This window comes from Scardinius erythrophthalmus (genome assembly GCF_964197995.2).
Source record: "Scardinius erythrophthalmus genome assembly, chromosome: 21".
NCBI lineage: Eukaryota > Metazoa > Chordata > Actinopteri > Cypriniformes > Leuciscidae > Scardinius > Scardinius erythrophthalmus.
In genome coordinates this window covers 32956934-32975583 of record NC_138241.1, presented here as the reverse complement: position 1 = coordinate 32975583, position 18650 = coordinate 32956934, and the positions used below count along the sequence as shown (strand labels likewise).

Below are 18650 nucleotides of genomic sequence, written 5' to 3'. Positions count from 1 at the left end.
GTGTGTGTGTGTGTGTGTGTGTGTGTGTGTGTGTGTGTGTGTGTGTGTGTGTGTGTGTGTGTCTGTGATTGCAAGAATGATTGGAGGTCTGTTGAGGTGGGAAACAAGCACTCATTTTTTCAGGGGCTGGTAGACAGATGCGTTGGGGTCCAGTCCTGACGGACTGGTGTCCATGAACTTGGAGGAGTAGTGGGGCGTGACGGGGGTCATGCTGCCCGTATCTGCTGAATACACCACACTGGGCATGACGGCCATCACCTCTGCTATCTTCTGCTTCAGGTCTTTAATCTCCTGGTCTTTCTGCAGAATCTGACCTAAAAGAACACAAATCCAGACGGGAACAACTTTCAGTGGTTTTCAAAGGTCAAGATCAGTTTATTTATATAGCATCTTTTAAAGGGTTAGTTCATCCAAAAATGAAAATTCTGTCAGTAATTCCTCACCCTCATGTCATTCCAACCCCTGTAAGACCTTCGTTCATCTTCGGAACACAAATTAAGATATTTTTGATTAAATCTGAGTGCTGGATCACTTCTCCATAGGCTTATAAGACATTATAACTTGCTGGCCCAGAAAATGCATTAAAGACATCGTCAATATAGTCCAAGTGACTCCAGTGGCTCAGTCTTAAGTTTATAAAGCGATGAGAATACTTTTTGTGCGCAAAAACAAACAAAAATAACTACTTTATTCCACTTTTCATTTCCTTCTCTCTGGACCTCGAGTCTTTTCATGTAGTGTTTAAGCATAGCGCGTCTGTGCACGTCACCACGTATCACACACATGATCAGCGTCGCCCACTAGTGAGCCTACGTGGTGACGTGCACAGACGCGCTACGCTTAAACACTACATGAAAAGACTCGAGGTCCAGAGAGAAGGAAATGAAAAGTGGAATAAAGTCGTTATTTTTGTTTGTTTTTGCGCACAAAAAGTATTCTCGTCGCTTTATAAACTTAAGATTGAGCCACTGTAGGAGTGATCCAGCTCTCAGATTTAATCAAAAATATCTTAATTTGTGTTCCGAAGATGAACGAAAGTCTTACGCGGTTGGAACAACATGAGGGTGAGTAATTACTGACAGAATTTTCATTTTTGGGTGAACTAACCCTTTAACAACACGAATGTTGAACAAAGTGCTTCACAAGTAAATAAAAAATGCACACAGTGTAAAAAGAACAAATTTTGAGTCAAAAATTTAAACCAAGAAACCTAAAATATAAAACAGAAAAATGTATAATAAGCAAAAGAAGTTCAACCTGGAACCATCACAAAAACTGCAACCCCATACCATTTAAAAATGCACACAAAATAAAACCAAGTTTTTAATAAGCTTGAGAAAAAAGGTAGGTTTTAATTGATGCTTTAAAAGCGTTTAATGTTGGAGAAGCTCTAATCGTTAACGGTAGTGTGTTCCAAAGTGTTGGAGCATAGACTGAAAATCTCATTTTGTTTTCAAACAAGCTTTCGGGATATTTAACAATAGCTGAGATGCAGATCTAAGTGATCTCTGCTGAGAATAACAACTTAAAAGTTCTGATATGTTTTCCATGATTGGGGATGATGTATTCTATAAATACATATACCACCATTCAAAACTTTTGATATGGTAAGATTTTTTGTTTTTGAAATGTGTCTTATATGCTCACCAAGGCTGCATTTATTTGATCAAAATACAGTACAAACTGTAATATCGTGAAATATTATTATTATAAATATATTTTTAAACAAACACAAAGGTGTGCATCATTACTCCATTCTTCAGTGTCACATGATCCTTCATAAATCATTCTAATATGATGATTTGCTGCTCAAGAAACATTTCCGGTTATTATCAATGTTAAAAGCAGTTGTGCTGCTTCATATTTTTGAGGAAACTGATAGTTTTTTCAGGATTCTTTGATGAATAGAAAGTTCAAAAGAACAGCATTTATTTTAAATAGAAATTTATACTGTCACTTTTGAACAATTCAATGTGTCCTTGTTGATTAAAGGTATTCATTTCTTAAAGAAAGAAAAAATCGTACTGATACCAAATTTCTGAATGGTACTGTAGCTCTTCTCAAATTAAAATATGTAATTCTTACAAGAATTTCTGGAAAGAAAAAAAGTTTAATGGGTTTTCATGACAAGTGGCTGAGTAAATAATGACAATTTTATTTTCCTACAAAATAAACTGGTGCTCAAATTTAAAAGCTAATCTTCGAGTTCTCTGGACAGGGCGTGATGCAAACCTTGTGCGATCTCCAGCTGTCTCTTAGCGTCTCCAAGGGCAGAGAAGAGGTCCAGCTTAATTCGGGTCTCAGCACTGAGGCTATTTTCCAGGTGCTGGGTTTTATCCTGCATCGCTGACAGCGCTGACATCAGAACCTCTGTGTCCTTCTCGTTTTCCTTATATTTATGAAGTTCCTAGACAGACATGAAAGAAGCATGAGACATTTAATGTCTATTTTATTACGTTTTCTGCATTTTTTAGAGCAGATTTAGAGCAAATATAACATGAAAATCTCCTCACTTGAACTTTGAGCTCCAGCTCTCTGATTTGATCTTCTTTCACCTTAATGTCAAGCGTAAGTTTCTTACACTCCGTCTCCAGCTCAGAAATCCTCCTCCTCAGAGACTCTGTGCACTCACCTCTGACACACACACAAATACAGATGCAAGTTAGTTCACATACAAAAAAAAAAGTGTTAAATATCCTGCAGTTATATGGAGAGGAAATAGAATAAAACAAGACAGAACTGACAAGAGAAAAAGGAAAATCATTTGAGACACAGACAGAATGGAGTGGAAAATATTATGAAAAAGTATGCATGTTATGTACACTACCGTTCAAAAATCGTTTTTTTTTTTTAAAGAATTTAATTCATATATTTATAACGTTACAAAAGATAACTATTTCAAATAAAAAAAAATTAACTTTCTATTCTATTAAAAAAAATCCTGAAAAAAATGCATCACGGTTTCCACAAAAATACTGAATTAGAAATATGATTTCTAAAGGATCATGTGACTGAAGACTGGAGTAATAATGCTGAAAATGAAACTTTGCCTTCACAGGAACTACATTCAAACTGTTGTTTTTAATTATAATAATATTAATATACATTAAAATATAACTGTTTTTACTCTATTTTCGATCAAATAAATGCAGTCTTGATGAATATAAGAAACTTCTTTCAAAAACATTACAAAATCTTGCCGACCCCAAACCTTTGAATAGTAGTGTATATTATGCATTTCATTCCATTTGATTAGGATTATTTGATTAGTAAGTTCAAAAGAACATTATTTATTTGAAATATGTATTTTTTTATAAGAAAGAAAGACTTCACTGTCTCTTTTGTTCAATTTAATGCATCGTTGCTGAACAGTAAAAAGTATTAATTTCTTAATTTAAAAAAAAACGGTTGACTCCAAACCTTTGAACAGTAGTGTATAATGAAATGGAAAGGAGAATGAAATGCATGATGGTTGCATATAACGGATTGGATGAAATATAATGGAATGATGGGAAGCACCTGGTTGCAGCAGCGAGAGCGACTGCACGGGCCGCCGTGGCCTCCTCCAGCTTCTTGCGTTTCTTTTCCTCTGCTAACAGTTTCTCTGCAGCAGCACGAGCGTCTTGTTCTGCCTTCAGACGCTTCTCCAGCTGTCCCACTGTCTGCTTGTCCTTCTGCTTCGCCTGCACGGCGTTATGAAGTCTGAACATACACACAAGAGTTTGCATTAATACAGATACAGTCCCCTGGCTTCTCTGCACTCTTTCATGGAGCAAACTCAAAGAGGGATGCCTCACTTGTTTTGCAGTAGTTCGTTCTCTTGACGCAGTTGCCCGAGTTCAGAGCGTATGCTGCGTTCAGAGCTGCCCAGAGAGCCCAACTGACTGCGCAGATCCTGTTCGGTCTGTCGGCTTGCCTGCAGATCTGCCTTCAGCTTCTTAACATCCTGCTCCAGCCTAACACACATATACACAGACAATTAAGTCCATTAAGGGGTCATTACAATAAACATGAATCAGAGAAAAGGTCAGCATCTCAAAACTAGAGGTCGACCGATTGATCGTGCCGATTTTTGGTATTATTTAATGAATCGGCATGGGCCGACTGTGCTGCAAATTAGGCAGATTAATAGGCAGGCGCATCTGCGGGCAGCTAAGCGTTGAACACGTGAAACTTGTTTTAGTGCACCAAACTTAAAAAACAAATTTCATCTAAAAGTTAAGAATAGATCAAGATTTTTGATGACCTGTTTTGTGCATTTAATATTTAATGTATGCATAATTTATTTTTATTTTTGGATTGGAGAGGCTTGTGTTGTTCAGTAAATGTTTCATTTAAGCAATTTTCTCTAGCACTTCTTATTAACGGTTAGATCTTATGAGATAAAAAAAGGAAAACTGGCATCATATATCGAATTATCGGCATCATCCAGAGAAAGATCCATATTGGTCGACATCTACTCAAAACCTATTAGGCTACCTACATAGACAGCATTTGCGTGCATCCAAACATGCACAAGGCATAATATGCATACAAATGATGCCCAAAAATGCTGTCTAAGGAGGAAAGTAGATGATTTAAGAGTAATTATTTTGAGGTAGTTGGTGGTTTCTCCCAGATTTGGGGTGTTAGGTGGTCTGCAACTTCTGTTAAAGTGGTCCGCAACATAAAAGGTTTGTGATACCACAATATTATAATTATATAATATAGTGTTATTCAAAAATGGACTGACCTCGCATCCGAATATGCCAACTTCCCTACGATATAGTATGAAAAAACTACACCAAAGTTTACTAAGCTGGACTGTGACGCTTTTTTCTTCTAGAAACAAACTTCGTTGCATTATTTTCCTGTTATCTTTGTAAAGCTGCTTTGAAACAATCTGTAATGTAAAAAGCGCTATATAAATAAAGGTGACTTGACTTGACCAAAGGAGTAATATGTACGAATACTCAGATTTGGAAAAACAGGAGGCAATAAGCACCTAGTAACCTACTATTTCCACCGAGATTTCAAAGCGCACATCTGATAGACACTTTACTAGTCCATGAGGCCACAGGAGAGGAGTAGCGAATGGTGGGAAACTGATGCAATTGGTGGTGTAGGTCACATGACAAAGCAGATGTAGTAAATCCATTTGCATTCAGCCTACGCAAATACATACATACTTTTTTAACAGTCACAAAGTTACACTGGCAGTAACAATTTCAGACTCCGCTTAATGACCCTAAGGGTGTGGTCACATTAGCGATATGAAGCCGAGTTCACACAAAAGTCGCACTTTCATGTGAACTTGAACCTAGGGGTGTGCGATATCACGACTTTTGATCGTGAATGATTAAAATGTCTCCACAATCTGCTTTTAGAGAAATATCGTAGCTATAGAGCATTCTATCAGTTGCAGTTCTGGCACCTCTGTCCCCACATACTGTACAACGCAAGGGTTACGCTCACATGACATTGCAGGTTTTCACAATCATGCAAGTGTATTATTTGCATGCGTTAGAAAGCCTTACCGCTTAAACATTTTATTCACACACTGTTCGCAAATGTAATTTATACAGTGCAGTCTTTTCTGGATCTGTTTACTCATTTTCTTGCTTAATACTACTGTTAAATAAACCTACTGTGAAAAACTAAAGAACTGTTTATTTCATTTGTATATTCTATCGTATTTGTAAAGTGCATATTTGTTCTATTTTTTAATAACAAAGATAAAATAATGAAATAAATATTTAAATCGTTGCCCACCCCTACTTTGGCCTAAATGGTCTGTCATTCCTTTTTCTTTTATATTTTGTCACCTTGTAAAGCTACATTTTTAAAATAGGGAAATTAGCTTGGCTGTGCTGCTCTGTCACTTGCAAAACAGTAAAACCAACATGAAAAAAATTGTGAATCGTCATGTGATATGTTTGCCATATCGGCCACCACTACTTGAACCCCATGCAAAACTTGCATTGGGAAATCTTTCACCCTGGAGTGAAATTCAAGATTGTGTAGATTCCTATTGAAATGACTCTTGACCACTAAAATGGTAATGCCAAAACAAAAGTGGACAAAGTTCCAAATCATCGTGAACACAACGAGAACAGATTTCTTTCTCACTGAAAGCACTTGATTTTTTGGCTTAGTGAGAAAGCTTAAAGCTTTATATTGACAGCAGAGTGTAGGGAAAAACATTACAAAACATGCTTGCTAGTATGTAGTGTTTTCACACAACCCTTTTGAACATGAGAGCTGCTGTTTTAACACAAAGTCACAATTTTGAGACAGATGATGTGTGCGAGTCTAACCTGACGAGCGCCTCGGGTTTGCTCAGCTGATTGTTGGGAATGCAGTTTTCCACAGGGTCTCTGTGTGATGTTGCGTTCTTCCCTCCTCCACACTTCTGTTTTCTGTCCCCCTTATTCGAGGAAGAGGTGGACGATGAAGGCCCGGAGGAAGACGGCACGCTGCCGTTGGATGTTCCGTGTCCCCGGGGCGAGGAGCTCCCTCCTCCTCCGCTGGCATTTTTGTAATTTTTGTTGGAGTTGGAGGAGGAAGAAGAGGAGGAGGATGAAGAGTGTTCATCTTTCAACAGGTTCTCAGTGCTGCCCAGCAGATCTGAGCTGCTCAGTCTCTTACTGTTCACGTGGTTCTCCATGTACTCCATCTCCTGAGCTTTACTGTCCACTGACGGCAAGATGCTGCTGGTGCTGCTGTGATGGTTCTGGTTGTGGTTGTGTTGCTTTTTGGACTCGTTTTTGCCCCGTTCTTTCTCTCTGTATTCCAGCTCTGGTAGCGTGTTGGATGAGGGCTTTTTACCGCCCGCTGAACCGTTCTGTGCCACAGCTGGAGAGTCTACATCTTGAATGCCTTTAGATGCTGCTGCTGCTGCTGCTGAAAGTGAAAGAGCAAGAAAGACTTAAAATGAATAGTTTATCCAAAACAGAAAAATCTGTCAATATATACACTCAGCCTCATGTCACTGCAACAATGAACAATTTCATAATTTTCTCACGGCTGTTTATTTTATGATATATAATGGTTTTAATAATTTATTTTCATGACTGGTACTTTTATAGTGGCTTATTTTTACTGTCAGGGGTAGAAAGAATATAAAAACACTGTAATGTCATATACAAATGTAGGTCACCCTTTAGTTTAGGGTCCAGTTCTCACTACTAAAAATTAACTACGACTTTTGCCTCAAACTCTTAATTATTGCTTATTAATAGTTAGTAATGTAGTTGTTAAGTTTAGGTATTGGGTGGATTAAGGTCATGCAGAATAATGCATTAATATGTGCTTTAATAATAAACAGCCAATATCCTAGTAATATGCATGCTAATAAAGAACTAGTTAATAGTGAGAATTGGACCCTAAACTAATGTGTTAGCCAAATTTACCATCAAAAACGGTGGTAAACAAATATTGTATGAAACTTTAATTTAATTTACCTTTTAAAATGTAATCAAATAAAAAAATATAACAATTCCTTTTAATTCTCTGGCAAAGTGCTGCACAACAGGTGTACTGTTTAAATTAAAATATGGACGGAAAATTGTGTAATATTCCATAAAAATAGTGTACCAAAATAATATATTATTTATACAAAATTTGCCAAATTCCATGACATTTCACATTATTATTATTATTATATATATATTTTTGTTTACTGGATTCCAAGATTCCATCCACCTTTTCCATTATAGGGCTCTGTATTACATATTTACCCTGTTGAAGAGAGTTAGTGTGGGCTATAAATAGTGTTATAATGCAAGAACCATTAGTAAGAAGGGTATGCAGTTAATAGGGGTCATCCATTAATGCATCTCAATCCATGCACTCTCTGTGGCCACAGAATAGATACAGCAATTATTTCAACCATGCACCAGTATTCCAGTATTGGAAAAATACATATCCTACACAAAATAAAAACGGTATATCGCCCAGCACTGGTTTGGGTGAACTATTCCGTCAAGACCTCAGTCCTTACCTTCCTCTGCTTCTCTCTCTTGTCTCTGTATGAGCTGTTGTTCTGGAGGTAGTGCCTGCTGCAGCAGCTGCATGTAAAATTCGTTCTCTTTCTGCACTTCCTTCTGTTTTCGTAGACGCATCTTATAACTTACATAACTCTTAAAACCAAAGCCCAGCGTAACCACCGGGTACCCAATACTGTGAACATAAAAAGAAATAGTACATCAAATGATTAGCATAGTCGGGGTAAAAAAAGCAATTCCGCATGCTGTTGTTTATGAAATGTAATTAATCAGTCATAGGAAAGTTCTTCTGCAACGATCCGCCTCTTTATATTTCAGCTGAATAAATTGTATACATTGGTGTTCTAGCATCATTTTGGTCATGGTGAAGTGCGTCTACACTGCTGACATCTTTACCTATTGTAGCTTATCCACACTGTTTGCACAAAATAGACACTGACACAGTAAATATGCACAATCAGAGCTCTAAATGTTTTGTCAATGATTTCAGCCCTCCAAAACTATTTTGGGCTATTATTTTCAGTTGCTGGAATTTCAGTGCATCACTATTTCATATCACATATAGTAATATAAAACACGTTCTGAAATGGTTGAGGACACTGGACATATAAAGCAGAAACTTGCTCACAGTCAATGGAAGCGTTAGATTTGTCAGCGTAAGTGTGGATTTGGGGAAAATGACGTACCAGTGCGCTGCAAATGGACGACACAAGTCCACGTGGAAGTGCTTCAAATCTTTAAATCTGATAGCTGCCTCAATATAAACAAAAAGTATCCATAGCGACACAGTGGGGAGGCAGACCCCTCGTTCTGTTGAGAGACAAGAGATTAACAGCACAAATTAATCTAAACAAACCCACAAGGATTCAAGCACACACTCGGTGGGTCAATCTGAGCGAGTCATTTGAAGCAAATGCTTTGTTGACACCAAGATCCAGAGCTGCTCAGTCACACCGGCAGAAATAACCAAGCTTACAGCTGCAAGGTCACAGTGTGTGTGTGCATGTTATAAAGAGAGAATAAACTATGCGATGACAACAAATGCTCACAACAGAATGGGAATGATCCTCTCATGGTGTGCGTCAATGGATGTGTGCGTAAGAATTTGTGTGTCCAAACTGAGGTAGCACCTCCCAAAATACAGATGTAAAATATTTTTAGCCCATCTTTACAAAGAGGATTAGAAAAAACAGAGACGGGTGTGTCTACAACAAACCAAACTGACAATGTGGACACGTTGGCTTGAGGTTGTCTATAACGGAAATGTCAAAACTGTCAAGTCATGAATGTTCACTAACCACAGACCAATCAACTGTAAGCTTGATGTTAGACTTCAGAAACATTCAAACGAAAATACCAGAACATTGATGGCAGGGTGAACATGTGATATGAACAGGTGTGTGGCTCTTACCTGTGTGCCAGACGTACTGTACCCACACATATGTGCTGGCTGCAAAGAACAGCCACTGCACTGGGATGAACAGCAGACATATAATGTCTGATGTGAATGCCACACACACAAAAAACACTGAGAAAGCCTGAAACACACAAAGAGATGCATCAGATCATCACATGTGCAACTGGCATGACATGTCAATTTACAGTCCTCTTTCAGCATTTGGGTAGACAGTAGGGCAGTCCCCTAATATTTGACTAGGAGAGGCTTAGTCGCCCATCATTTTTCCATCTTTGCAGCCGACACAGACTCAGAAAACACTAGTTTATTAAATAATTCAAATGTCTCCTTGCTATTTTTTTCCCGACATTCATATTTTTGGCCGTGTTTTGCAGCAAGCTTTGTGCGTGCGCTTCAGAACGGAATAGGCTATATTTTGGCATTATATTTTGCATGCAAAACATATAAACAGCCCTAAACCCTATTCTGACAGGACTAGTTTTCCAGGGGGATTGTTAGAAAGACATTGCGATTTTAATCCCATCCGAATCTGCCAAGTCTTTGTTTTTCTCACACAACCTCTGAAAAATTCTGTGAAAAAACTGTTTTTCGACAAACTCAATGGTCCTATTAATCTAATGTCCGAATGCAAATATCTGTGATTGCTGATGTTTTATTATTCTAACGCTTCTCCTCATGTGTTTTTGACCTACCTGAGCTACTATTTGTGCACCAATCTTCAGCATGCTTTAATTTAGTTTCAATATGGATGGTATCCGATAGAGATGCACCGATTACAATTTTCTGGGCCGATTCCGATTTCCGATTTTTCATTAAGTTTGACCTGCCGATACCGATTTTGGCCGATTCCGATTTCATTTTTTCTAACCACTTTACAGCACACACAAATATTTATTTTATATAATTTCTGTAATAGAACATTTTACAATTTGCATAGTTCACACACATCTAAAGTGCAGTGTTGTGGAAAAACCATTTCCTTTTCACATTCAATATCCAATAATTTTATATAGCCTATATATGTATTTAGCAAACGAAACGTCTGTATGAAAACAGGGAATGGCAATAAAATAATATATAAATACAAAATAAAATAAATATAGCCTTGCAGTATAAAGATATTTCTCAAAGCACACACACACAGGCCTATTGCAATCACTTGTACAAACTGAATAATAAAACAATTTTAAATGGGTACATTTTCTATAAATATTAGTCTTTGTTTTCTTTTCTGACATAGCCTACTCCAGTACTTGTTAAAACACGCAAATTCTGTGCATTTTGGGCACTTTTTTTGTAAAACCCTATTTAGGCTATTTTCCATCAAAAGTGTGCTTTCCCTTTAATTGAGCGTGAGCAGTGCAGCAGATAGACTCGGCGCCGAAACACGCGCTTCACTGCTCGCGACGCTCCTGCTTGACGCTCACGCGCTGCTCCTGCTTCCGTTGTGAATGCACTCATTGATTAACATGCACGCCGAAAAAAAAATTCGCGCTTGCGGTCTGAACGGACGTAATTCACGAGGTTTTCTACATGTGCTCTGCTCCGTGTGCACGTGTGATGCTGATGTTGCGCGATGTTAATTATGCGGCGCCCGAGTGCATTTGACCGGCATAAAATCGGCATTTGTCAGACTGACCGGCCGGTCGCCGGTTATGGCCGATCACGTGAAAATCGGCCAATTCCGGTCACCAGCCGATCAATCGGTGCATCTCTAGTATCCGACAAAAAAAATAACATACAATTAATAAACTGAACCAAATCGCGGAAACTGCGAAGACTCACCATTATAATATCAGTGTCATATAAGTGTAAGACACTTGTCTAGATTTCTCTGCTCACTTATTTATTATAAACAGCCACTGCATATAAATTAGCAGATGTCATGATTTAAGAGACATAATACAAACAAGTTTTAAAGTGATGGATTGACAAATAAGATATGCATTAATTCTTTATTTTTGTATTATTATTATTATTTATTTTTACAATATAAATATTTTTTTGGTCTGTTTTTGAGCTTATAAGCAGAATGAATCACCATGCACTTTCTGTGTACAGAAAACAGAAGCTCAGACATTTTGCTAAACAAACATCAGATTTTTGGTTGGGACAACATGAGGGCGAGGCGGCGAGCAATTGATTCCTTTGTTTATTAAGGCCCATAATCTGGATGAAAAATCTCATCTCACACACACATACTCACCAGGCCCTGGTATCTGAAGGAGTCGTAAACACTGCGAATGAAAAGCCAGAAAGGCCAGAGGTACTCGAAGCGAAACTCCAGCACAAAGTCTGCCAGCAGCACCAGCGCCCAGACCACCAGAAACTTCAGGTACAGGAATGTACTGAGACAGAGAGGAAGAGATATTATTAAACAAACATTCAATCATCCATCCATTTCAAGATTTCAACCCTAGATCTCTTTGAATAAGACCCCACAACATGTGGCCTTGAGCCAGTGAGCATCTAGAGGCACGTAAAGCAACTCCATCATGAGCTCCAGCAGTAAATCCAAACCAATGAACCATGGGTGCGTGGGGGAGGACGTGAATCACTGTTTGGCTTTCTCCAATGCAGCGTGTAGTAAATGAAGTGGATTACGTTTTATGTAAGGACGAGAAGCCCAAAACCATCTCCAGATGTAGAAATGCAGATATGGTGTAATTAAGCAACACTGTGAATATCATGATTTTAATGTGCTTTTTAAGACTGTGTCTTTAGACCAATTTTATGATAATTCCTTATCTCTAAAACAACAGAGCTTTAAGACTGGTAGTAATAATTATAACAAAAATAATAATAATAATGAATCATTTTTATTTGAATTGCATTTTTTTCGTACATAAAATACAGGTTAAAGTGCATAAAAAACTAAGATAAAACCTTAAAACAATAATTATAACAATAAGAAGAAATCATCTAGATACTTTAATAGAGCCTTCAGAACTGTTAGTGTTGGTACATTTAATTAATTTCAATTAATTTCTTCGTCATAGAAATTTGTAGAATCAAAACAAATGACTTTTACAGGTGCTGAATGCGCTATTAATAGTGTTCTGATGACAAAGATAATTGTGTTAATACAAGGTAAAAAATAAGCAGTCACTGGACCGGTAGATCTGGGCTGATGACATACTTGTTAATTTCCAGCTCACTGAGGAAAGTGACTAAACGAATCAAATAACAAACAAAAGACAACAGGTGTTATAGATGCATCTTCACAGATTATGTCATCAAAGTGTACAGTCACTGGATGGACGGATCCAAAACAAAGACTTCATATGCAACACATATTACACATGTTAACAGGACAAGAAAAATAAACCCTAACTTGTATGATCTTCACATAAACATTATTTGGTTCATATTCTAGTATCACAAAGTACTTATATACACAGTTAGGACCAAATCTATTACTTGAAGGGTTAGTTCACACAAAAATGAAAATTCTGTCATCAATTACTCGCCCTCATGTCGTTCCAAACCCGTAACGCTTTCTTCAACCTGTAACAGAGCTTCTGTTTATGTTCACTGATCAAAGTTTATATGTGAATAATAGCCTAAATTCAGTCAGTTCGTCATATAAAGCGACTGAGACTCTTAATAAAAATTTGGACTAAACCGCTCAATTCATATGGATTAGTTTTACGATCTCTGTGGTAGTTGTGTAGCTGTCAATGGAGGGACGGAGAGCTCTTTGAAATCATCAAAAAGATCTTCATTTTTGTTCCAAGATGAACGAAAGTTTTACGGTTTTGGAAAGACATGAGGGGAATTAATGACAGAATTTTCATTTTTGGGGTAAAAATAATTTCCATATGAACCCTAACCGACATATTTCCCAGATGCAACATTATATCAACATTTGAAATGTTGGCATTATGACTGAATTTAAGCTCTAGACCCACTAAATTAGAGAGTCAAACATGCCGAACATCAAGCAGAATAACAGATGACTGATAATGGGTGAAGTCTGGCAACTTTCTTTAATAGCAGGGATAGTGCCAGATATTTACCCAATGTGAGCAAATCATAGGGTTTAACTGCGTCATCTATGGCACAAACTATTCATGATATATCTGCAATTATTTTGCTGGCAAGGACTGTGCATTAAGACAAGGATATAGTTTGTAAATTCAATTCATTTTGTGAATCAGTCTGTTCAAGCTGTAAATGAATCAACTAAAAACTTGATTCAACAATTTAATGCAAGTATATATGGTATTTTTCACATTCTTCAAACACTTATGTGCAGGTAAATATTGATGTTTATTAGTGCATTGTTAATTAAGTTCATTGGTTAGATGAAAATAATCAAATATACTCATTCCTCGTGTTATTTTCTTGAAAATTGTGTGGGAAAACATGCCTTGAACTATCTTCTTACTGTATTTTTCACTTTTGGCATTATGAATCTACTTGGCTTTAATGACTGATTGGTTGAAACTGTGGTTTCTCTGTTTGAAGAAAACCACCACTTTAAACAGTTTCAAAGCAAATTCATATCCGCAACGTAATTATCTGTAAATTGCTGCCATCTAATACACTTTACTGACATCTTGCTTTCCACATTTGGCAATGAGTCCAATGACATGTCCCACACTGATGTCTCCTGTAAACAACATGACTCCCACTTTATGCACAGAGATTGAAACTATTATGTGAGAGATTATGGCTACTGATAAAATATGAAACTGTTGGGCAAACACTCTTACAACATCACTTTTGACTGATAGGTCAGATGCTCAATCATGACAAACCTTACACAACCACTAAGACCAACGAACAACGGCTTTCAAGAATAAGTTCATTAATTGTGCAAAAAAAGCACAATGAAATACGTAGGTTTTAATAAGGAATATTATAGATGTGATCAAGGAAATTATAAAAACTGTCCCGGTCTTTCCAACTTCTGCGGAAAAATAGCACTAACTTACTTTATTGAGTTATTTGGAGTCTCAGGCATTTAAAAAACAAAACAAAACTGCAGCTGTCTCTTAGAAACCATTATTTGAATAAACTTCAGGCTTTCTGTGCCGCTTTACATTTGAAATTTGCAAATTAAATGACGGTTATTCTTCGTACGGTCTTGCCAGATCAAATCACAACATTGCCTTCGTAGCGGATACCGAGAGACTGAAGGTGCTGCTGTCACGTCAATCATTCTGGTGATTGACACTTACTGACTCTAACGATCGAGTCTCGAGCCCTCACTAGTGGGTTTCGCGGGTTTCTTTCTTTTAAAGCACATCTCTGTGATGATGAGGCCTACGGCAGCTTATTCATTTCTGCGGAAACGACTGTCTACCTTCGGCCAGCTTTGTTGACTGTAGCTAAACGATTTACTGTCTCTCAATGGGGTCTTAGACCATAATAAAAGGCAAAATCTGGGTCTTTCCTACAGCTCGGGAAAGATAACGGTTCCGTCCTAAGGTCTGAATCGTACCTGCCGTAGATCCCCTCGGTGATTCGGTTCCGTTTTAAGGGCCGTCGGAGCTTGCTGCAGTCCGCATTGCGCCGCTTCATCCTCGCCCCCTTAAATCGGGCTTTTTAATACGTACAGCAGTATGGTCCAGGGTTCTGTCTTATTCGGATGGGAAACATTGGCGGTCCCGCAAAGGAATATACCGCGGTGGTTGTTTTTTTTCCCAGCTGGAAACAAAGAAATAAATAAAAAGACTGAGTAGAAGACCCTCCTCCTTCTCTCGCGCAGACGCACAGACACGGGCCTAGACAGATGTGACTGACAGGCTGCCGAGCCAATAAGAATCGCGTCTGTCGGCTGTCATTTTGAATGACAAGACAAATAGCCAATAGGCAGCGGTCTGATTTGTGGCGGTACCAAAGAAAGGGAAAAGGGCGGCTGACCTGTTTTCTTGGCCCGACCAGTCGCTCTTTTTTTGGACAAATCAGGTAGTGGTCGCTGACCAATAGGATAGATTCAGGCGGGACTCTGTACGTTTTTTTCGTATGATATGTGAGAGATGCGAATTCCACATAAACTTACTTTACGTTGGTAGGCAGATGTAAATTGTACATTATGTGACGGTCAAACGCTTAAATGACAAACAAAACCCCACACACAAGTTAATACACTACGAATTTAATGATCAATATTTTGTTTAATAATTACGTTTGTTTTTTTTTACAATATGCAGTATGCATATTTATTTTAATCTCCCCAAACACATTTCTTACTGGATAAAATGTAAAACTAATAATTACCAAAGAGGCAAATTAATTAGCCTCATTTGATCTCAATTTCGCTACTTTGGTTAGAGCGAAAAAAAATATAGAATTTACTACATTTTAAGTGCTGTAGAACAGGAATAACCCAAACTTTTTATATTAGTTGCATCATTTTCTTTGCCGGCTTTTGATAATGTTGCTATAGGTCCTACAAACAAACACTGTCCATGATATGATGATTAATTGGCCCTTCGCAGGAGTTTGATTGACAGGCGATCTGACCAATCATAATCCGCCATCCGCCGAATCCACAATTTTTGTCAGACAAAGTAGTCAGGAGAGTTAGTGGATGAACGTTGGAGGATTTGAACTTGAAAAACAGAGTGTCCTGACGTCTTTCCGCGGTTAAAACAACATTCATTCTTATGTTCATTCATGTTTATTTGATGCTATAAATTAAGGAAGAGATGATCGTTCACTAGCAGCTTTAACTGAGGCTTTACAGCCACCTGTCAGACTCAGACTCATTAAAGAGCCACAAAACAGTATTTATTCTTTAAATTTCTTTAAAAAATGAACAAATTTGAAAGGTGATACTTTGTTTCATATCAAAAGTAGCCTGGTCTGTTCTGTCTGTCAGCAAGTTGTCAGTGTCCTGCAGGGCTCTCAAGTCTCACGCATTGGGCGTGAGACACACGCAATTCAACCAGTTCACACGCTCACACGCCACCAGAGCCGGATTAACGCAAAGGCAAACTAGGCACGTGCCTAGGGCCCGATTGGCGGGATGGGGCCCAGACAGAGGGACAAAAAAAAAAAAAAAAAAAGTACAAATGTCCTATCTACAATTTATTTCAATATTTATTAATTCACTATAAATAGTGACGATGTTTATCTTAACCATAGACTGTTACATTACTGCAGTTAAACCAATTAATGTGTGCCGGCTTCTGAAAGTATGTGTAACGAACGCATCCATCAGATGCTGCGAGGCTAAAGCCTAATAAGCACACAAAGAAGCACAGCTCATAATGCAGGTGTGAGAGTTGTCGTCATCTATTTTGGAGTGATTGCAATGTATTCTAAATATAAACTTGTACTGTAGATCAGCGTCATTTCTGGAAAAATCATTCACCGCTTTATTACGAGTTTAAAAGAGCGCGAGCGTCATTAACGTGCCCAGACGCGACGCTTTGAATTTGCGCGTACAATGAATAACATCGCGTCGGGAGCTGACTAGTAAAAAAGCTACAAAATTAAAAGACAAGACGTCTGTATTCTAAGTTAAAAAGCCAACACACTACAACATTTTTAAATGTTTCAAATAGTCTAAAGGATCTCATATATATGGGTCTATCTTCTAAATTCTGCTGATGATTAGATTCCTGACATTACGCCAATAATTTCACTTTATATATTTTTTTCTGCTCAGTAGCGATCGTGTCTTTCTCTTCCACTTGATTTGTGTATAGCATATTTAAGGTAGCAATGCAATATAAAAGCACTTATGCTCATCTACTGAAGTGGGATTCTGGAACTGTGAATAAATTGAATAAAACAGCAAAATAACAACAACAACAATAACATCTTCATTAAACAAAAAAGAGATTACCGTAGATAAAGTTTGATTAATATGTACGGTACCGGTAAAAGTCTGGACCCATTACTATTTTTAATGTTTTTGAAAGAAGTTTATTATTATGCTCTACAAGCCTGCATTTATTTGATCAAAAATACAGAAAAAAAAATATATGTGTTAAATATATAAAAAGTGATAGTGAAGACTTTTTTAAAACAACTCTTTAATAATCAAAAATCCTGAAAAAAAGTATCACAGGTTATAAAATAAATATTAAGCACCATTTCTAACATTTGATAATAAATCAGAATGATCACGTGGCACTAAATTCAGCTTTGCATCACAGAAATATAAAGTATAGTAAAATAGAAAATCATTATTTTAAATTTTAATAATATTTCACTATATTATTTTTCTGTATTTTTGATCAAATAAATCCAGGCTTGATGAGCATAAGAGACTTCTTTCAAAAACATTAAAAATAGTAATGTGTCCAAACTTATGTACTGTGTAAGTAAAAATATACTGCTTTTAAAATTAAATGTTGTATAAATAAAAAGGTTAGGAATCATATTTGTTTCAAGTGTTTTTTTATTGGGGGTGGGGGGCCTCCAACATGAATTTTGCCTAGGGCCTCCTAATGTCTAGAACCGGCTCTGCACGCCACACCGTGTATTTCTCACGCTGAAAAGGCAATGCCAACCAAGTTGTCCTGCGAGCTTTATATATAACGTTGTATACGAGGCGCAGGCACACAAAGTGAAGTTTCCTGCCGCCAGCACGTATCTCAGCACGTATTGCGTTCGTTACAAGGCAACACAGATGCGCGAACACACGGAAGTTGACGGAACATTCTCGGCCACCGGACGTTCGTTACTAGGTAACCAACAACATTGCGCGAACACACGTCGTAATGGAGAAGGTAAGTTGGAAGAAAGCTCGTCTAACGTTTTTAGGCTAGAACATTTAATATATAGCCCATCGTTTACATTATTATTAATGCAGTTAAAAACTCTACAACTACTCTGCAACCAGGCCAGAAGCTTTGGCTCAGTTTGGCTAGCTTACGTTTTCTTAAACTAAGGGAATGTTAGTGGGTATGGGAAGGAATGAAGATGTATTTCTTCATTTTATTTTAAATACATTTAAATTTGTTTATTTTATTTTAAATTCTATATTATACTGTATTAATAGTCTTTCTAGTTACATTAAGGCTATTAAAGCAGAGTGCTCTGGGTAATATTTTATATCCTGTCAAAACATACATTAATCATTGCCATTGCATTTGTATTTTTCAAACACAAAACACATTTCATAAGCTGGAGTGTGTACTCTTGTGTACACACACACACACACACACACACACACACACACACACACACACACACACACACCTTAATAATACTCTAATATGTCATTTGTTCACAATGTCCCATGCACCACACAATAAATAATTACCGGTATACCATTTTGACTA

General features: G+C 37.4%; 1 protein-coding gene across 1 annotated transcript; it reads right to left on the bottom strand.

Moving 5' to 3' along the window:
• On the bottom strand, positions 1–15124 carry maco1b (macoilin 1b). Its single transcript, XM_081350495.1, has 11 exons — positions 14852–15124; positions 11609–11750; positions 9397–9523; positions 8672–8795; positions 7982–8160; positions 6297–6882; positions 3798–3956; positions 3520–3702; positions 2514–2634; positions 2233–2407; positions 1–314 (listed from the first exon to the last, which is right to left on the bottom strand). The coding sequence occupies exons 1-11, from the start codon at positions 14929–14931 to the stop codon at positions 112–114; spliced, it is 2079 nt and encodes a 692-aa protein (XP_081206621.1). The 5' UTR covers positions 14932–15124; the 3' UTR covers positions 1–111.
• Between the last annotated feature and the right edge of the window lie 3526 nt (positions 15125–18650).

Excerpts from the sequence above, each read along its gene's own strand:
- maco1b (XM_081350495.1), bottom strand. The coding sequence starts at position 14,931 with ATGAAGCGGCGCAATGCGGACTGCAGCAAGCTCCGACGGCCCTTAAAA. Across the intron at positions 3,703-3,797 it reads AACGAACTACTGCAAAACAA|ACTTCATAACGCCGTGCAGG; the intron begins GTGAGGCATCCC and ends GTGTATGTTCAG. Across the intron at positions 2,635-3,519 it reads GCTCTCGCTGCTGCAACCAG|AGGTGAGTGCACAGAGTCTC; the intron begins GTGCTTCCCATC and ends TGTGTGTGTCAG.